The sequence below is a fragment of the Sesamum indicum genome, linkage group LG6 (genome assembly GCF_000512975.1).
Source record: "Sesamum indicum cultivar Zhongzhi No. 13 linkage group LG6, S_indicum_v1.0, whole genome shotgun sequence".
Classification (NCBI taxonomy): Eukaryota; Viridiplantae; Streptophyta; class Magnoliopsida; order Lamiales; family Pedaliaceae; genus Sesamum; species Sesamum indicum.
In genome coordinates this window covers 1,092,576-1,110,552 of record NC_026150.1, presented here as the reverse complement: position 1 = coordinate 1,110,552, position 17,977 = coordinate 1,092,576, and the positions used below count along the sequence as shown (strand labels likewise).

The following is a 17,977-nucleotide window of genomic DNA, read 5'->3' as shown; positions in this document are numbered from 1 at the left end:
GTCAAATATTTTCCACGACATTATCTCCCACCACATTTTGTAAGAACTAATCCTTCGAGACTTTTTGGAAATTTAAAAAAAAAAAAAATTGAGTAAGTACGTCTATTTGTCTGTACGTGGATGATTGTTCATATAAGGTAACTAATAAATCATTGATCATTATAAGTTCATGAATGAGGCTAATATGCGCAGTATACGAATAGCTGTATTTTTGGTGAAACTTGAATTGAAGATCTCAATTCTTCAAACTTTAGGGTTTATGATTAATTGATTTCGGACTCGTTGGTTGGTAAAGGTATTACTATTTCCATATTAGGCATTTGACCCTCAAAATATGGTATCCATTTATAGCTGTGTCCTACTTTTATCAATTGGCATCGTTATTATTTAAATAAATTAATATAATTAACCACATAAGTCCCACAATTCGATTGATTTGATGATGTATGTAAATATTTCATATTGATTGATTATAAATATGAAAAGTTTAAGCGGCTTGTAAATTCCGGAAGTACTATTTTTTCAAAATACAAAAATTGATTTGATATTATGAATTGGAAAGTAATGTACCGCATATAGTGAATGACATAATTGTGCATTACTTGTGAATCGTGACAACTTAAAATTGTAATTTGCCAACGCACGAGGAAAAACGCCACCCAAACAAACAATTAGTGTATATTTTGGGAGTTGTTTGGTGACTTCTTGAACTTTTTTATTTATTTTTTATGATTACACCGTCCTCTCCTGATATTTAGTACAATTACACATTATATTTTTGTGGTCTGAAAAATCATATGATCAAACTATCCTTATATATCTTCACACGATATGAATATAAAGAGGTACACCTTCACTTTTATAAGAATATTTTAATTAGAAAAGATTTGTTTGACTTGTAATAAGTGAGTAACAAGTCAGTTGGGGGTCAATATGAATATGCATTTAACTTTTTTGCTAAAATCAGCAATTAAATTTAGTAATTTTTTAGATCTATTTATTTGATAGAAAAAAATTAACATGATAGGTACTATATGTAATTTTTTAAATTATAAAAAATTTACGTATATATAATTACAAAAAAGTTGATAGGAGGAGAGAGTAGATATTTTATTTTACTTTATTTTGTCTTTAGTGAGGTTGCTTTAGTCCAATTGGTAGGGTGGAGTTGTCTTTTTGTTAATATTTGGTTAGGGTGAACCACTTGCCCTTAAGGTTTATGGGCTAATTTTAGTTCCACCAACATATATTAACGTGTGGCCGCGTCTTCATCTTTTGTCTCTTTACCATTTCTACAATTAGAGGGAGAAAAAGTAGCTAATATTTTGAAGCAAAGGGTACGTAGATAAACAATAGATCTTAATTACAATATTATTTTGTATAATTAAGAAAATTAATTAAGACGTAGTAATGAAAATGAAGGAGATATAAAATTGGGAAATCTTAATAAGTATGATGATAAATTAATCACATCTCTTTATGAAAGATATGTGGGATTAATTCATTAAAAAGTAGATGGGATTTTTTCTAAGAAAGGGTATGTGTAACAAATGAATAATAAAATTAAAAACCCCTTAATTAGGTTTTGATAATTGCATTTGTTAGGTATGACTCATATACCAAATAAAGGACAGATGTTGGGGTGGAGCGGAGTGATGACGTAGGCACGTTGCCGAACCTCGTTAAATCCTTGTCGTTATTCTTATGATTGATGAATTTGTAAGAAAACATGAGGAATATGGTCTTCTTGATGTTCCAACTTGCATGAACAAAGTGATCTTCTCAAAGAGATTTAATTCCTCAGACAATAAAGATTCTTGACTGTAATTTAATGAACACAACTTATATAGTTGCAGCACTGCATCACTCTTTCAGACAGGAATGCTACCATGCACCTAGCTAGAATGAAAATTCACTTGCTCAAAATCTCAATCATAGCTGTCTAAAACTATGTCATGGATTTTTAGAACAATCCTCCTGATAAAAGAGTAGCCGCTTATTCATGGTATCATGTATGATCCTTTGATTTGTTTGCTGATGAGAACCTAGGATGGACATCTTCTTGTTCTTAACCATCGCCAAACAAAAGTATTCACGAGACTTTATGGGACGAGATGATGGAGGAACCACCTCAAAAACTGCCTCAGGCTTCATGACAAAGTCTGCCTGTGATCCACCTAAGTGAAAAGTAAGATCAGGAAGATTGTTGAACCCTTCAGGCTTGATCCTCTCGTAGCATAAGTCCAAGCCCAAATTAGCTTTTATTCTCTTTAAGTTCTTGAATCTGGAAAAGTATTTTTCGAGCTCTAGTTTCAATATGTCGAATGCAGGTGTTATGATTCTTGAATATGGCGTGCCTGAGTCGATTATGCACCCGCCTGAGCTGCCGTTATTCTTGAATTCAAACACTTTTGGGTTGATTTTCAGCCTACTTTTGTTGAGGCTAATTCCTTGGACGTCTACGCGATAAGAGCTGCTTATGTTTGTTCTGTACAATGGGGTGCTTCTGGAATTCTTGGACAGGGCTATATCGTCGCCAAATCTCAGATATGTGCTTGGTGTTTTCTTTGACACAACAGGCAGGCAGTAGGAGAATTTGCCTTTGCTGTGGGAGCTGAGCTGTTTAGCGAACGATGGATCATCCCATCCCAGACCCAGTATTCCTGCAATCTTGTTGTTTCTATAGTTTCCGTACTGCATATTATTGTACAAACCACAACCAAATTCTAATTTCTTGACTGTTGCCAATCCGCTCGAATTTGATCTGAGGTAAAATGTTTCTCTGGCCATTACACCACGGGTGCTTGCTCCGTCTTCGTACCCACACTCGTAGGTCATAGGCATGTTTTTTATGAGAATAGGGTGAAAAGATGAGGATTTTTCTTTGGGAAATGGCTTTGGTGTTTGCTTAAAGCATTTAGTGCAGCCTTCACATTGGATCCATACTAGGTTGCTCCCGGTGTCCATTTCTAAGTGGTACTCTTTGTACTGTGGTTTGGATTTGAATGTACCGATTCCAACTTTGACAATGTAATGAAAGAGTTGCACATCAATCTGTCCCATGATAATTGATGATGATGTTGCCGTGAGGTGATTAGTACGTAAATCAGACTGGGATGCTAACCTTTTGACTCGTTCTTCGTGGGACAGATTACTTTGGAAAAGAGGCGATTCTGGCGAGTCCGGATGGATCAATCTGAGTGCTAAACCATTGGAGTTTACGAAGACTCCGTTTAGTATAAGTATTAAGTTAGCAAGGGAACACAGTAACAAGAAAGTTGGTATTTTTGACATTGCAAACTAAAGAGTTGGATTTGCATGTTTATCTCTTCTGCGTCTCGAGCTCCTCTTATAATTGCACTGACATAATGGTTATTTAGTGGTCTTTTCCATCTCTAAATAACATATAATGCAGCACTTCAATCTGCAATTAATGGATGAGATGGATGCTTATCTCCTAAGCTATCTACACATTGAGTTGCTCCAAAAAGTGGATGCAGAAATCTGTACCAAGTTCCTCGTAACTTTTTTGTTTGGAAAACGCGCACTTTCCTTTAGTCCATTTTCTGACCCGTTCTTCAAAATGGATTTCTTGAAGGCCCTGAGATGAAAGGTTGTCTAAGTCAGCAGCATGAGATTTCGATAGCATTTCAGTTCTTTTGTAAGAGAATGTACTCTGTGACAAAGGTGAATCTGGACAGGTTAATCTTAGGCTCAGGCCATTGAGTTTCCATGACCACTATATAGTAGAAACACGGCAACCGAGGAGTAAAGATGCAGTGATGGAAGTACTTTCGCCATCACTTTCCGGAGTTGTATAATTGAATACCTCAAGATCTTCAGTTCTTTTACAGCTAAAAAGAACAAGGTTCTTGACTATTTAATCGGGTTGGACATTAGATGGAGATTGACGATTGCACAAATGGATATGGACATAGCTAATTCTACCATATCTTGGTTCTAATATGAACTAATCCAAAATGTAAGTCATCAGCAGTGTACAGATACTATGTAGATAGAGTTCTCATAAATGGCAATAGACTTTATAGATTATCAATTGCATCTTTTGTAGCTGACCATATGATCATTTATATATGACAGAGGTGTGATGTTTAACTGAGCAACATGGTTTCGATACGATGCTTAACAGAGTAAATGCAGAAGCAATTCCATTCCTATTTGCCGACTGTAACACGGTTCAGGTTGACTTCTGATAGACAACAGGATACCTCAGCAGACAACCTCTTGTTCGTTTATTACGTTTCTATATGGGAATGCCATAGGTTCTTCATCGTTGTTCGATAATATAATCTTCACGTTTATATTCTGAATGAACCCTCGTGCAAATCAATGCAAACTAGAGAAGAATACAGAACTTGATAAGAAAATAAAATGAAGAAGAACACAAATAGCAGCGAATTGAAGCCATATCACAGTGAATTTGCATTTGATTCTCACACCCAGCAATGCTCTGTACAAGGTCTTTAAATACAGGGGAAGGAAAACGATGAACAGAAAATTAACAAACCAGCAACAGACTAAAACTAATTGGAGAGCCACATCAGCGCCAAGTGGCTTACAACTCAGCACTCCTAACTAATAAAGACGTAACAAAATGCGCGTCTTCTTCCTTCTTCTTCTCTGTCTTGTTCTGTTGTCTGTAACTCATCTGACTCCATCTTTAGCTTGCTTTCTTCTAATATTTCCAACACAACTTAAGCATCTTTTGAGCAATTCTCCGGGCTGAAAAGCAGCTGCTGTTGTTTTGTGTTATATATGAGACGTTGGTTGGTCTGCTGGTATGATCCTATTACACTAATAAAATCACTTGGAAGAATTGCCAAGCAAATGTATTCGCCTTTGACTGAGCTAATCTTATCCATGACAAGAAACAGTGCTTCTGGCAGAACCACAAGATCAGCATTTTTTAAATGAAAAGTCATGCTAGGAAGGTTTTTAAACCCTTGGGCGTTTTTGCGCTCATAGCAGAGCTCCAAGTTTCTTTGGCCCCAGAAGTACCTCTTCAGTGTCTTTTCCAGTACTACATAAGCCGGTTTTATGAGTCTGGAGAATGGAGTGCCGGAGTCTATTATGCAGCCACCAGAGCCATCGCCTCTCAATCTGAAATCTCGATCAGAAACGTTCAGCGTCTTGCTGTTGACGCTAATGCCTTGTAAAACAACATGATAAACTTTTTGATCGTTAATACGGAGTAAAGGTGTGGTGCTTGAACTTGACTGTTTAACTGCATCATTGCCAAATCTTAAATATGTATTAGGCCACTTCTGAGTGTATTTGCTGATTGCTGGAAGACAGTACGAAAATCTACTTTCTGTCAGAGAGTTAGCTTGACTGAAAATAGAATATGAACCCCATCCAAGACCCATAATTCCTGCAATTTGATTGCTATTATTACCATAATTTTTCCTGTTATCAATTCCACAACCATATACCAGGTTCTTCAGAACCTCCATTTTTCCAAAAGTTGAGTTGAATACGAAGTTTTCAGTCGCCAGAATGCCAGACGAGGAGGTATTGTCTAAATACTTAATGTTATATGAGCATGAAGCATTGATGCACTGGTTTGGCGGGCACAGCTTATGTTTCTTACAAGGGAGGGGATAATACGAGCCCGACAGACTATTTGGGTAAACAGGTCCTTCCTGATTGAAACATCTGCCGCCAGGAGCCCTGCATCCCTCACACTGAATCCACAACAAATCACTACCGGCGTCCATATACAAGAAGTATGACTTGAACGATGGATAAGGAGGTCTGACTGTAAAAGTGCCAATGCCAATTTTTTACCATGTAATAGTAAGGAAATTGTATACCAACTTGTGGACGCACCAAATCAGGATTTACACTGTATGGAAACGTACTTTGGGTTATTGATGATACATCAGTAAGAAAGTAGCCAGCAACTCGAGCATGGGATTGATATATTAGTCCCTGAATTCTCTGTTCATTAGTTTGGTTGATCTTAAAAATCGGTGACTCAGGGGATTCCGGGTGGATAAGTGGTAGTGTTATCCCTCTCATTTTCCCTGTCACACCATGTGTTTGGAATAGCAGAAGCAAAATACGTAGAGCAACTACCATCAGGGCTCCTGCTGGTGGTTTTTCCTCTCAAACTTTCTGTTTCACTCCTTCCATGTAGCCGTCTTTATAGAGGTATGCTGATAATTGGTACCACAAAATTCTGCATTAGCAAGAACCAAATTATTTTCCTAAAAAGATGATTAATAGTAAAGCAGATTCAGTTTTTCATTAGTGATGTTTTCGAGAAAAGAAATGGAAAACTTGGTCTCATCCAATCTCTATATTTCTGATTTGATGCGAGTAATATAACATGTTTTCCAAGGTAGGGTTAAAGATATATATAGACTTGCACAGAGCCTTTGATACCAAAAACGAACTGATATAAGCATACTGATACTTGATCTCAGCACTCATTTGAGAAGTCTATGTAATTCCTAGTTCAGACAGTAAACTGAGCACCAGGAGAATCTTGACCAAAATACAGTTCGTGTCTCGAATACGAAACGTTTGTTTGCCTGCTGTATGTAAAGCTCCAATTATGCCCAGACATATGTAATTTCTACCAAATCTTGTCCTGTCAACTATATATCCTACCTGAGATGAAACCACGAGATTAGCATCCTGCAGATGGAAACTGATGTTTTAAGGTCTTTCAGTAATGTTTTTGTTGGGAACAGATAATAAAGACTCAGAATCCTTGATTTCCTGTTTCTTTTTACCTCAAGAAATGATTCTTGACCAGAATTTCTTTCAGCTTCTCGTAGACGGGTGGTGGCATCATGTAAAGCGTACTTCTCGAGTCCAAAATGCAGCCACCTTGACCGTTGTTCCTTTGAGCAACACTTGTGCCTATCACACTACGAAATAAGAGGGCATGTCCGGGTATGCTAACAGTGTCGTAGCTTTGAGGCCTTTACTTTGTTGAATAAAACCACCAAACAGGAGGAAAATGGTGGAGTTATGAGCTGCGTCTCGCGGTGGGAGCCAATATGACAACCGACCTTGAGTAAGAGACTATTCCTGCTTTAGAAACGATAATTTCCCATCTCCCAGGGCAAAGTTACCTGCCAAACAACATTGTCTTTGAGGACTATGCAGAACCTTGGTTCTCGATGCCACAGCCGAAGACTACATCTTTTGTTGTCTCGGTTTTGCTCTTCTCCTCGGATTCAAATGTGAAGATTCATGAGCCAGAAATCCTAATGTCATGGACCCATCTCATACTCAAGTACATAGGCGCATGCATCATTAATGCACTGCCCTGGAAATCAAAGCGCATGCCTGCCACATGGCAGAGGACAGTATGTCTCCGAGTGGCTGGCCAGAAAAAGAGGAGGCACTTGACAGAAACAAGAACCGTGGCCCATTTCCCGGCAGTCCTCGCGTTGAGTCCATGTGAGGTTGCTGGCCGTGTCAAGGTACAGGAATTACTTGTAGTAAGGGGAACAAGGTGGTGCAAACATCCCCATTCGGACTGGAGCTATGTAAATCACGCCTTTGTTATCCATCTTCGGACGAATCATATGCTGATGCTGACCGAACCAGGAGCCTGATTCTTTGGCTCCTGGTGATGCTTCCAGAATAGAATGGCCACTCTACAGCGTCCAGGTGAATGAGCTTCATGCTCAGCCGACTGGCTTCTGCAGCCCAAAAAATGAGAAGAAACTGGGCGAGGTTTGCAAGTAGATGCAAAGACAGCAATTCACTAACTCGTGGCATGTCTGTTCTGATCATGTAGGACTCTGTTTCATTGACTCGAGATATATGTATCCATAGATAAACCTGTTCAAGTTCATTCATTAATGGTGCATGTACCTTAATTGCCTCTTTTTACTGTGCTGGACATTACCTTATGTTAAGTTGTGAAGATTGATTTGAAGAAGAAAAGGATAACCTGATTCAACTTAGAATTCCCAAGTTGAGTTGGAAAAAGGATAAGTCATGGCTATATATACTACTCTTATTAGCATTGTTTCATAGAGCAAAGTAGAATAGAGTAGAGAGAAAAGAAAGAGTTGAGACGAGGGTGAGTGTTGTCTTTCACGTGTGGTGAAGACTTGCATACAAGTGTGTGTGTGTTGTACTCCTCAATTTTCCTCCTCTTTGAGTGTTTTCTCCTGGCTTGGTATCGCCCCCAGACGTAGGATTTATATCCAAACTGGGTTAACAAATTCGTGTGTCTTTTATCGCCTTCATATTCCACCTGTTATCCATCTTAACCCGATCCATTTCCTAACAACTGGTATCAAGAGCCTGGTTCAAGGAGTTAAGATGGAGGGAAAGTTTCCAGTCGAACGGTTCAATGGTTCCGACTTTGGGTTTTGGCGTATGCAGATGGAGGCCTACCTGTACGGGAAGGACCTGTACGAACCACTTGCAGAGAAGTCCGAGAAGACGAGTGATGAAGAATGGAAGGTGCTCGATCGAAAGGCGATGAGCGCAATAATCCTGTCACTCTCTCGGAATGTCGCCTATCATGTGAAGGGAGCAAAGAGCACGAAGGAAGTTCTACAGACTCTTGCCGATATGTACGAGAAACCCTCAGCAATGAACAAGGTTATGCTGATGAAAAAACTATTCAGGTTGCGCCTATCATGGGAGCAAAGAGCACGAAGGAAGTTCTACAGACTCTTGCCGATATGTACGAGAAACCCTCAGCAATGAACAGAACAAGGCTGATGAAAAAACTATTCAGGTTGCAGATGGAGGAGAGGAAGTCGGTGGCCGATCACCTCAATGACTTCAACCAACTCACGACACAGCTGGCGTCTGTGGATATCGTGTTTGACGATGAGGTAAAAGCGTTAATTTTGCTTTCATCTTTACCTGACAGTTGGGATGTGGTTGTTACTTCAGTGAGCACTTCGTCTGGGAAGGAGAAGATGAAGTTCGACAACATCAGAGACATGATGTTGAACGAGGAAACCCGTAGAAAGCAAACGGGTGGATCATCTGGCTCTGCACTACATACAGAGTCCAGAGGGAGACCTGACACACGGGGTAAATACCGTGGAAGGTCAAGGTCAAGGTCCAGGGGGAAGAACAAGGGCAAGAAGGAGATGGTGTGCTGGAACTGCGAGAAGCCCGGACACATGAAAAGCGAATGTCGGGCGCCAAAGAAGGAAAAGGAGGGCCGGACAGCGAATGCCGCGACGGAGGAGATCACGGATGCACTCTTGTTGAGTGTGAGCAGTTCTTCCGATGATTGGGTTGTGGATTCAGGGGCCTCATTCCACTCATGCAGCAACAAAGACATCATGGAGCCATACACCTCAGGTGATTTTGGCTTAGTTTATCTTGCAGATAACAAACCCCTCAAGATTGTAGGAAAGGGAGATGTGCGGATCAAATCAACGAATGGGTCATGCTGGACCCTACATGATGTGAGACACATACCAGGACTGAAAAGGAACTTGATCTCAGTCGGACAGCTGGATAGTGATGGATTCCACACGACGTTTGGAGACGCGAAGTGGAAGATCAGTCGGGGAGCAATGACTTTGGCTCGAGGACTAAAGTCGGGAACGCTCTACATGGCGGGAGGATCCAGTTCAAACATCCCCTTTGCAGGAACTGTATCGCAGGCTAACCTGTGGCACAATCGCTTGGGCCACATGAGCGAGAAAGGAATGAACGTGCTGAAGTCGAAAGGACGGTTGCCCGAGTTAAAATCGGTGGAGGTGGGTCATTGTGAACACTGCGTGTTCGGAAAGCAGAAGCGGGTGAGCTTCTTGACCACAGGAAGAACTCCGAGGAAAGAAAAGTTGGAGCTTGTTCACACCGATTTGTGGGGGCCAGCACCAGTGTCATCTCTTGGTGGATCAACGTACTACATGACATTCGTCGATGACTCCACTAGAAAGGTATGGGTGTATTTCTTAAAAAGAAAATCTGATGCCTTTGATACATTCAGGAGATGGAGGGCACTAGTGGAAAATGAGACAGGTCTACAAGTGAAATGTCTCAGATCGGATAACGGTGGCGAGTACAACAGTGAAGGTATCAAGAATTACTGCGCCGACCATGGAATCCGAATGCAGAAAACAATCCCGGGGACACCTCAGCAAAATGGCGTTGCTGAGAGGATGAACAGAACACTGAATGAGCGTGCGAGATGCATGCGATTGAAGAGCGGACTACCAAAGATGTTTTGGGCAGATGCAGTCAACACGGCTGCTTTCTTGATCAATCGAGGGCCTTCTGTCCCGTTGAACAACAGGATACCAGAAGAGGTATGGAGTGGTAAGAAAGTGGATCTTTCTTTCTTACGTACGTTTGGTTGTTCAGCCTATATTTTGAACGATGATCGGACTAAGCTGGATGCTAAGTCGATTAAATGTACATTCATTGGGTATGGGACTGACGAATTTGGGTATAGATTCTGGGATGATCAAAACCGGAAAATAATTCGTAGTAGGAATGTTATATTCAATGAGGATGTAATGTACAACGACAGGAAGGTAAGCCCGGACGATGACAAGAAGGAAAGGGAATTTGTTGATCTCGATATTTCAAATTCCGGGATCATGAGACCAGCAGATACGGATTCAGTGGGAGTTCAGACGGACGAAACCGAACAAACGGAGATAGAGCCAGAACCAGTATCGGAGGAACCGATTACTGAAAGCAGCACACCCTTGGCACTGGGTCGAGAACCGAGGCTGAGAAGGGCCCCAGATAGGTACTCCCCCTCTCTTTATTACTTGCTTTTGTCTGATTGTGGAGAACCCGAATGTTACGCAGAGGCAGTCAATGATGTCCACAAGAGCAAGTGGGAGCTTGCGATGAACGACGAGATGAACTCGTTGAAGAAAAACAACACATGGGAATTGTGTCAGCTCCCAAAAGGAAAGAAGGCCCTACAGAACAGATGGGTCTATCGGGTTAAGGAAGAATCAGACGGGAAGAAGCGGTACAAGGCAAGACTCGTAGTAAAGGGATTCCAACAAAGATACGGTATTGACTTTACTGATGTTTTTACACCTGTTGTCAAGTTAACTACTATTCGTCTTGTGTTGAGCATGGTAGCGGCAGAGAACTTGGAGTTACAACAGATGGATGTAAAGACAGCCTTCCTACACGGGGATCTTGAGGAGGAGATATACATGGTACAACCAGAGGGGTATAATGGAGATGATCAGCAGGTGTGTCGCCTGAAGAAAAGCCTGTATGGATTGAAACAGGCTCCGCGGCAGTGGTACAGGAAGTTTGACAACTTCATGCTAGAGATAGGTTTCTCTAGATGCAATGCTGATCATTGCTGCTACGTGAAGAGGTTCGATGAGTTTTTTATCATTCTACTCCTGTATGTTGATGACATGTTGATAGCAGGATCAAATGTCAAGGAGATCAATAGGCTCAAGGATCAGTTATCGAGGAAGTTTGACATGAAAGATCTTGGCGAAGCAAGACAGATATTGGGCATGAAAATCACAAGGGACAAAGGTATTGGTAAATTATGGTTATCTCAATCTGATTATATTGAGAAGGTATTATGCAGATTCAAGATGGAAAATGCAAAACCGGTTGGAACGCCATTGGGAAATCAGTTCAAACTATCCAACAGTGATTCGCCCCAGACTGACTCCGAACGTGCAAAGATGAGAGTCACACCGTATGCCTCAGCAATTGGGAGCCTGATGTATGCTATGATCTGTACTCGACCGGATATAGCACATGCAGTGGGAGTAGTTAGCCGTTTTATGAGCAATCCAGGAGTGATGCACTGGGAAGCTGTGAAATGGATTCTTAGGTACCTGAGGGGTACTAAGGACCGAGCATTGGTGTTTGGTAAGGGCAAGCTTACCTTGTTTGGGTTTGTTGACGCTGATTTTGCAGGGAGTGACTATGACAAAAGGAGGAGCACTACAGGGTACGTGTTCACATATGGCGGTACAGCCGTATCCTGGGTCTCAAAGTTGCAGAAGGTTGTCACACTGTCCACGACGGAAGCTGAGTACGTGGCAGTTACTGAGGCAGCTAAGGAGCTCATTTGGCTGCAACACTTGTTGGGTGAATTAGGGAAACCTCAGGCAGATGTGATTCTTCATAGCGATAGCCAGAGTGCGATCCATCTGGCAAAGAATCCCGCGTTCCATTCGCGGACAAAGCACATCGAGATCAAGTACCATTTCATCCGACAACTTCTGGAGAAGAAGGCACTGCAGCTGGAGAAGATCCAAGGAGAAAAGAATCCTGCGGACATGCTGACCAAGGCGGTTGCGATGGAGAAGTTGAAGCTGTGTACGGCTTCGACTGGCCTTGATGACTAGAGTGGACAAACCCGGCGGTACCAAGAAAGAAGTGGAGAAAAGCTAATCAATCTTCAAGTGGGAGATTGTTAAGTTGTGAAGATTGATTTGAAGAAGAAAAGGATAACCTGATTCAACTTAGAATTCCCAAGTTGAGTTGGAAAAAGGATAAGTCATGGCTATATATACTACTCTTATTAGCATTGTTTCATAGAGCAAAGTAGAATAGAGTAGAGAGAAAAGAAAGAGTTGAGACGAGGGTGAGTGTTGTCTTTCACGTGTGGTGAAGACTTGCATACAAGTGTGTGTGTGTTGTACTCCTCAATTTTCCTCCTCTTTGAGTGTTTTCTCCTGGCTTGGTATCGCCCCCAGACGTAGGATTTATATCCAAACTGGGTTAACAAATTCGTGTGTCTTTTATCGCCTTCATATTCCACCTGTTATCCATCTTAACCCGATCCATTTCCTAACACCTTATAAATAAGGAAAAATTACATCGGTCTCCTCTTAGGTTTGGCATAATTACAAATATCTCTCAGTTGTTTGAAAAATTACAAATACCCTCCTCAAATGAAAAATAATTATGTAGCCCTAGACGATGAAGTGAATATTATTATTTTATCCTTGTTGAATTTTTTAAAAAAAATGTAGAAAAATTTGAGAGTAAGTAAAATAAATAATCTAGAGGGAATATTAATTCATAAAAATATTTTAAAAAATTATAAAATATATATAATTATAATTTATAATTCAAAAGGGCATTTTGATCAGTTCATCACAAAAATTGGATGAAAACCTAACGGAATAGGCACTTTGTTGGACGAATGTTAAAATCAAGGGGTATTTATACTTTTTCAAACAACAGAGAGGTATTTGTAATTATATCAAACCTCATTGTAATTTACCTAAGTAACTATAAGTAAATATGGCAGACTGAATAAAGAATGTGAGAGATAACATTGAAATCAAAATCAAGACTTTGTAGTATTGCTTAATTTATTTGGATAGGCTAAGAGAGATTGTTGCGTCTATCAAGCAGAAATACGGATGGATTCTGCAGTAATCTTTTCTCTAAATCAGTGTCTTTTCTGGTCTTGTAGGAATATGTGTGGGCACAAATGATGGGAAATTCTTATCCAAAACAAATTTGACCAAACCAAACCAATCAAAAAGCAAGTGTGATTGGTCATTTTTGCTTGAATTATACACCAATCACACTTGTACACATGCTCATATAATTAGTGCCGAATGACAATATTTGAAGGAGGGAAGGAAAGAACTGAAAATGTGGGCATCTTTATTGTGAAAGAAGCAATTTGTTGATGCTTATTGCAGACTAGTGAAAGGCAAGAAACATACTATTTATGAGACAACGCAAATTACAAATTACACATTTACATGCTACAAACATACAACAGATATCTCATCATATCCATATACACATTCGTAAGGAGAAAGCGGGGAGAAGAAAATAGATGTCTTCACAACTCCCTAAATTTGACATTAGGACCAAGGCTAAACTAGAGTTTGGCTACTCACTGCTGTTAGTACAAACTTGCCAATTGAAACAATACAATTGAAACCGCATAAGTGCATACCACTACGGAAAGAATGTAAAGTTTCCTCATTCCATGTTTGCAAAATATGGAGAAATCTTTAACCTACTTTCTGCCAAATTTCCAGCATCAAAGATTCTTAGCGGTCCATCTTCGCAAATCGACCCTTTATTCTCGTCCTACTTTCTGCACGAACTTTCCTTGATTCATATCTAATGTGCTTGTCGTACCTAAGATGTTGTAAAATAAAATCTGAAGTTGCAACCAGCTATGATAAAGATATAACAATGCAAAATTTTCCCATTTTCAGAATTTCAGTCAAACCATCCTTTCCAAAGTTTTAAAGATGTCTGAAATCCAAAAGAAGCAAAACCTAATCCCTTGACCAAAGGAATCTCCAAAAACTTGGTGGGGGTGGTTGGTATGATGGAGGAAAGAACCAGAATTCACATATGGTGCAGAAATGGGTCATACAAGTGCTTGAAAATGAGAATTAATTGGGCACAGTAAATGAAAGCTTTTACCTTCTAGTTTTCCTTTTCTCTTTGTACCGTGAGATTGCAGAGTCTCTTTCCTGGGTGTTCAATTCACGTACTCCGGATATAGGAAGCCCTTGAAAAGACTTGGAATCGACAGGAATAGATGATTGAACTTCTTGGAGACCATTTGCAATACCTGTACAGTCGCCAACATCTGAATCCTTGTCAGGTACCAAGTGGTTCATCTCGTTGAAGCTTCCGACAAATGTGGAAGGAAAGCCTTTATCTTCAACCCCACCAGTAAAATCAAACCAATTAAGTGTACTTGTCTGCAAGTAGAGACCAAAATCACTTGTACTTTCTATATCTATCGAGCACATATATTAGAAAGTTTCATGTAATTTCTGTATTTAATCAGTTAAAACCATCCCACACACAAAACACATCATGGTAGGCACAGAAAAGAATTTATTACGTACTACAATAACTACATAAAATCAAATGTCAACAATCTGAATTACAGTATTGGCAATTTTTAATAGCAAATCTTCCTAATAGAAACAAGAACCAACAAGACAATATTTTCGTCTGTATATAATAAATGGCTTGCTCCTAAGTGTGATGCAGATAACTTGGAAAGGCTCAGAGAAAGGTACTTGACGCGGCAGTCAGTTCACCAGAACACATACAACAGGTGGTTCGCATAAGTTACACTCTTCTTAGTCAGGTGTTGTACTATTCCCACATTGGTGATAAATTCAAATTGGTGTTCTATGCATGCTATGACATGTGGTAATGGAGAAAAGTACCAGAACTAAGGATCATTACTCAGTACAACCGCAAAGGATAATTAGGCACACAGGTGAAAACTAGAAACTGATACGATGGCATGAATTAGGAAGAAAGGCGCACCGTACCTCATATGAAGGAACTGATATCGGCTCTGCATTACTTTCAGGGCCTGGACTGATATCCCTCAACTGACACTTTCCAGGCACTAGTGATTGAAATTCAACAGGATCAAGTTCTTGCATGGAACCATCAAAGTTGGGTTCTGCTTTAGCCATCTCCCGAAGTTGGCAGAGTATTTCTTCTTTGTGTTTGCCACATGCTGCATTTCGGTTCTGATAGAATAACATCATGAAGGAGGTTAACATTGAGGCAAGGACAAGCCCAGCAAGAAGATTACAGCAGCTGTTATTTGTAAACAATATAGAACAAATTGGGCCATATATAGAATTCAAAAGAGTTCAAGGCCCTGGCAATCCCAGCTGCAATGTCTGCATATAAGTTCTGAAAGTTCCATAAAGAAGCCTGCTACTAGAAATCCTCAAAAACAACAAAGTTAACTAAATCAAATAAAAATGCTAAAAGAATCGTCACAGATACCACCACCATGTCGAATGCATAAGACTCAGCATCATCTAGTTGCATAATTTATCAAACAAAGGAGATACCTTACCCAACATTGTTAGTTTTCAACAGACGAAAGTACAACATATGAAATATTTTCTTCTAGGAATAACTAACCATCTATCCAATTAGAAGAACTGATCAAAACCAAGCTAATGTAACCCAGAGCTAAAATTTTTTGTGAAAAGAGGAACCCTGAAAGGAATCCAGTTACTTGTAAATGCAAACAAGTTCTCCAAGATATACACGGAGAGCTAATCAAAATATAAGCCTTATGCAACCCTCCTTATACAATCGACAATGAGCAGCTGTTTATAATGCATTTCTCATCAAATAAACCAAAGGTACAGAAAGAACCATAAAGTACAATCCCAACATCCCCTTTTACTGGAAAACGGGAAAACACAAATCATAATCTTGAGAAAACAAATTTTGCCCAAAAATAGTGCACAAACCTTCGGCAAAGGAGGGACCCCCATAGCCTGAAAACTAAGCCCAGAATCCACAGAATTGTTCGAAACAATCAAATCATCAAGACTCACAACCGCAGGAGTCTCCCAGACCAACAAATCCAGAAAACCCTCATCGTTCCCTCCACCAAAAACCAAACTTTTCTTCCCCAAGTCCTCCAAACCAAGAAAATTCAACAACTCACTCACAGAAGGGCACCCATTAAACCCCTCAATCGGTCTTCGGTCATGAATAGACTTAAAGTTGTTGTGGTTCTCCCAGTCGCAGTTCTGACAAAGCACGGCGGACTCAGAGCAGCAGAAAATTGAAGAAGGCGAAGAATTGCAGGAATCGCAGAGAAGGGAGCGGTTGTGTTTCTTGAAGAGTGGGTTAGTGGAGTGTACTTCCCTATCGCAGTTGAAACAAAGTCTTGCGGAGTCAGCCCGGCAGTAAAGCAGGGCTTTCGATTCGTTGCAGAAATCGCAGAGGCGACCACCTCGATCGCCAAAGTCGTAATTTTCTTGGTCGGCTACACTCATGGCGTTGGATACTACTTCTTTTCTCGTTCTTGATATTTCAGAAAAAAATAAACCGGAAAAAAGTAGAAAAATAGTGAATTTGGCTATGTGATCATTTTCTAGCCGGGGTTGCACTCCCGCAGTAATTAATGAAGAAATGATCAAGAACTTAACTTGAGAAGACAGCAGCTAAAGTGAAAAGCAACCTTATCACTTTTCACGTGTTCTTTATTTATTAAAAAAGGTTTGTAAGGAGAAGAACAAGTAAGCACGCTAGAACATTGTATGTATTTATTAGAATATTAATTATATTGTCTAGAACCCTATTTTCTTGATTTTTAATCTAAGGTAAATTTGTTTTTGTTGGGTATGATGAATAGGATAGCTTTCCATCCAACCAACCAACCAAGAATATTCATCAAACATTAAAATACGTATAATGGGTTTGAACTTTGAAGTTTGAAGCTGACGAGACAATGTATTTATAGTTTATTAACTTTTGTCAATCGTCTCTATCTAAATCCAATTTGATTTTGTGTTGTGTTTCGTGCTTCACAAGTCTCAACTACGACCAAAAATACCTTCATCTTCAGCAACTGAAAATGGTATTTTTCTTAAACCAAGTCCAAGTCCAAGTCTCAATCATAGTCAAGAACAAAGGAGCAATTACTCTTCAATTAATTACAATAAATTTAGTGCAAAAAAGAAAGACAATGTCTGCTCTCAGATAACTCGTTTTTTTTCTCTTTCTAATTTCCATTTGAGATTGGTCGATTTCACCATTTTCTGCTGCTAGATTCAGTTTAAATTGTGAAGAAGAGATTTTGTAGCCCCATATAAAGATATTTGTTGAGTTTTTAAACGAACAATGGAAAAGGAAAAGGGATATGATGGTCGTGTTAGTGTCTGTCCCAATCTTGTCTGGCAGTGGCAGTAGATTGCATTCAACCAACTAAGAATAGATTTAATGTCTCTCACAATTATATCATATCTACACAAGTCCAGAGTAGAGTTCCTCTTAGAAATCAAAGTAAAAAACATACATAATTTCCTCTGCTGCTTTTCTTTCTCTATGTTGCTTAAATCGAAACAACCAAATCCTGAGGATAAATGACCTGTACTTCCTGAGGGCCGTCCTAACAAGTGTTGATCATGTACCAAAATAACAATATAATTTACAAAAAATAAAAGATGAAGAGGAAAAGTGGGCGTGGGTGTGGGACAAATATTTCGTTTTCAGCTGCTTAAATGCACTTTTTCATGGTTCC

At 39.8% G+C, this 17,977-nt stretch overlaps 3 protein-coding genes across 3 annotated transcripts; all 3 read right to left on the bottom strand.

The window, feature by feature from the left end:
* LOC105163182 (aspartic proteinase nepenthesin-1-like) lies at positions 1,954 to 3,063 on the bottom strand. The gene has a single exon (XM_011081434.2). It carries the CDS (start codon positions 3,061 to 3,063, stop codon positions 1,954 to 1,956), a length of 1,110 nt encoding a protein of 369 aa, XP_011079736.2.
* LOC105163352 (aspartic proteinase CDR1-like) lies at positions 4,716 to 6,102 on the bottom strand. Its single transcript, XM_011081664.1, has 2 exons — positions 5,883 to 6,102; positions 4,716 to 5,779 (listed from the first exon to the last, which is right to left on the bottom strand). Exons 1-2 carry the CDS (start codon positions 6,100 to 6,102, stop codon positions 4,716 to 4,718), a joined length of 1,284 nt encoding a protein of 427 aa, XP_011079966.1.
* Positions 13,631 to 16,874, bottom strand: LOC105163181 (zinc finger protein CONSTANS-LIKE 13). Its single transcript, XM_011081432.2, has 4 exons — positions 16,197 to 16,874; positions 15,246 to 15,452; positions 14,374 to 14,657; positions 13,631 to 14,079 (listed from the first exon to the last, which is right to left on the bottom strand). Exons 1-4 carry the CDS (start codon positions 16,728 to 16,730, stop codon positions 13,989 to 13,991), a joined length of 1,116 nt encoding a protein of 371 aa, XP_011079734.1. The 5' UTR covers positions 16,731 to 16,874; the 3' UTR covers positions 13,631 to 13,988.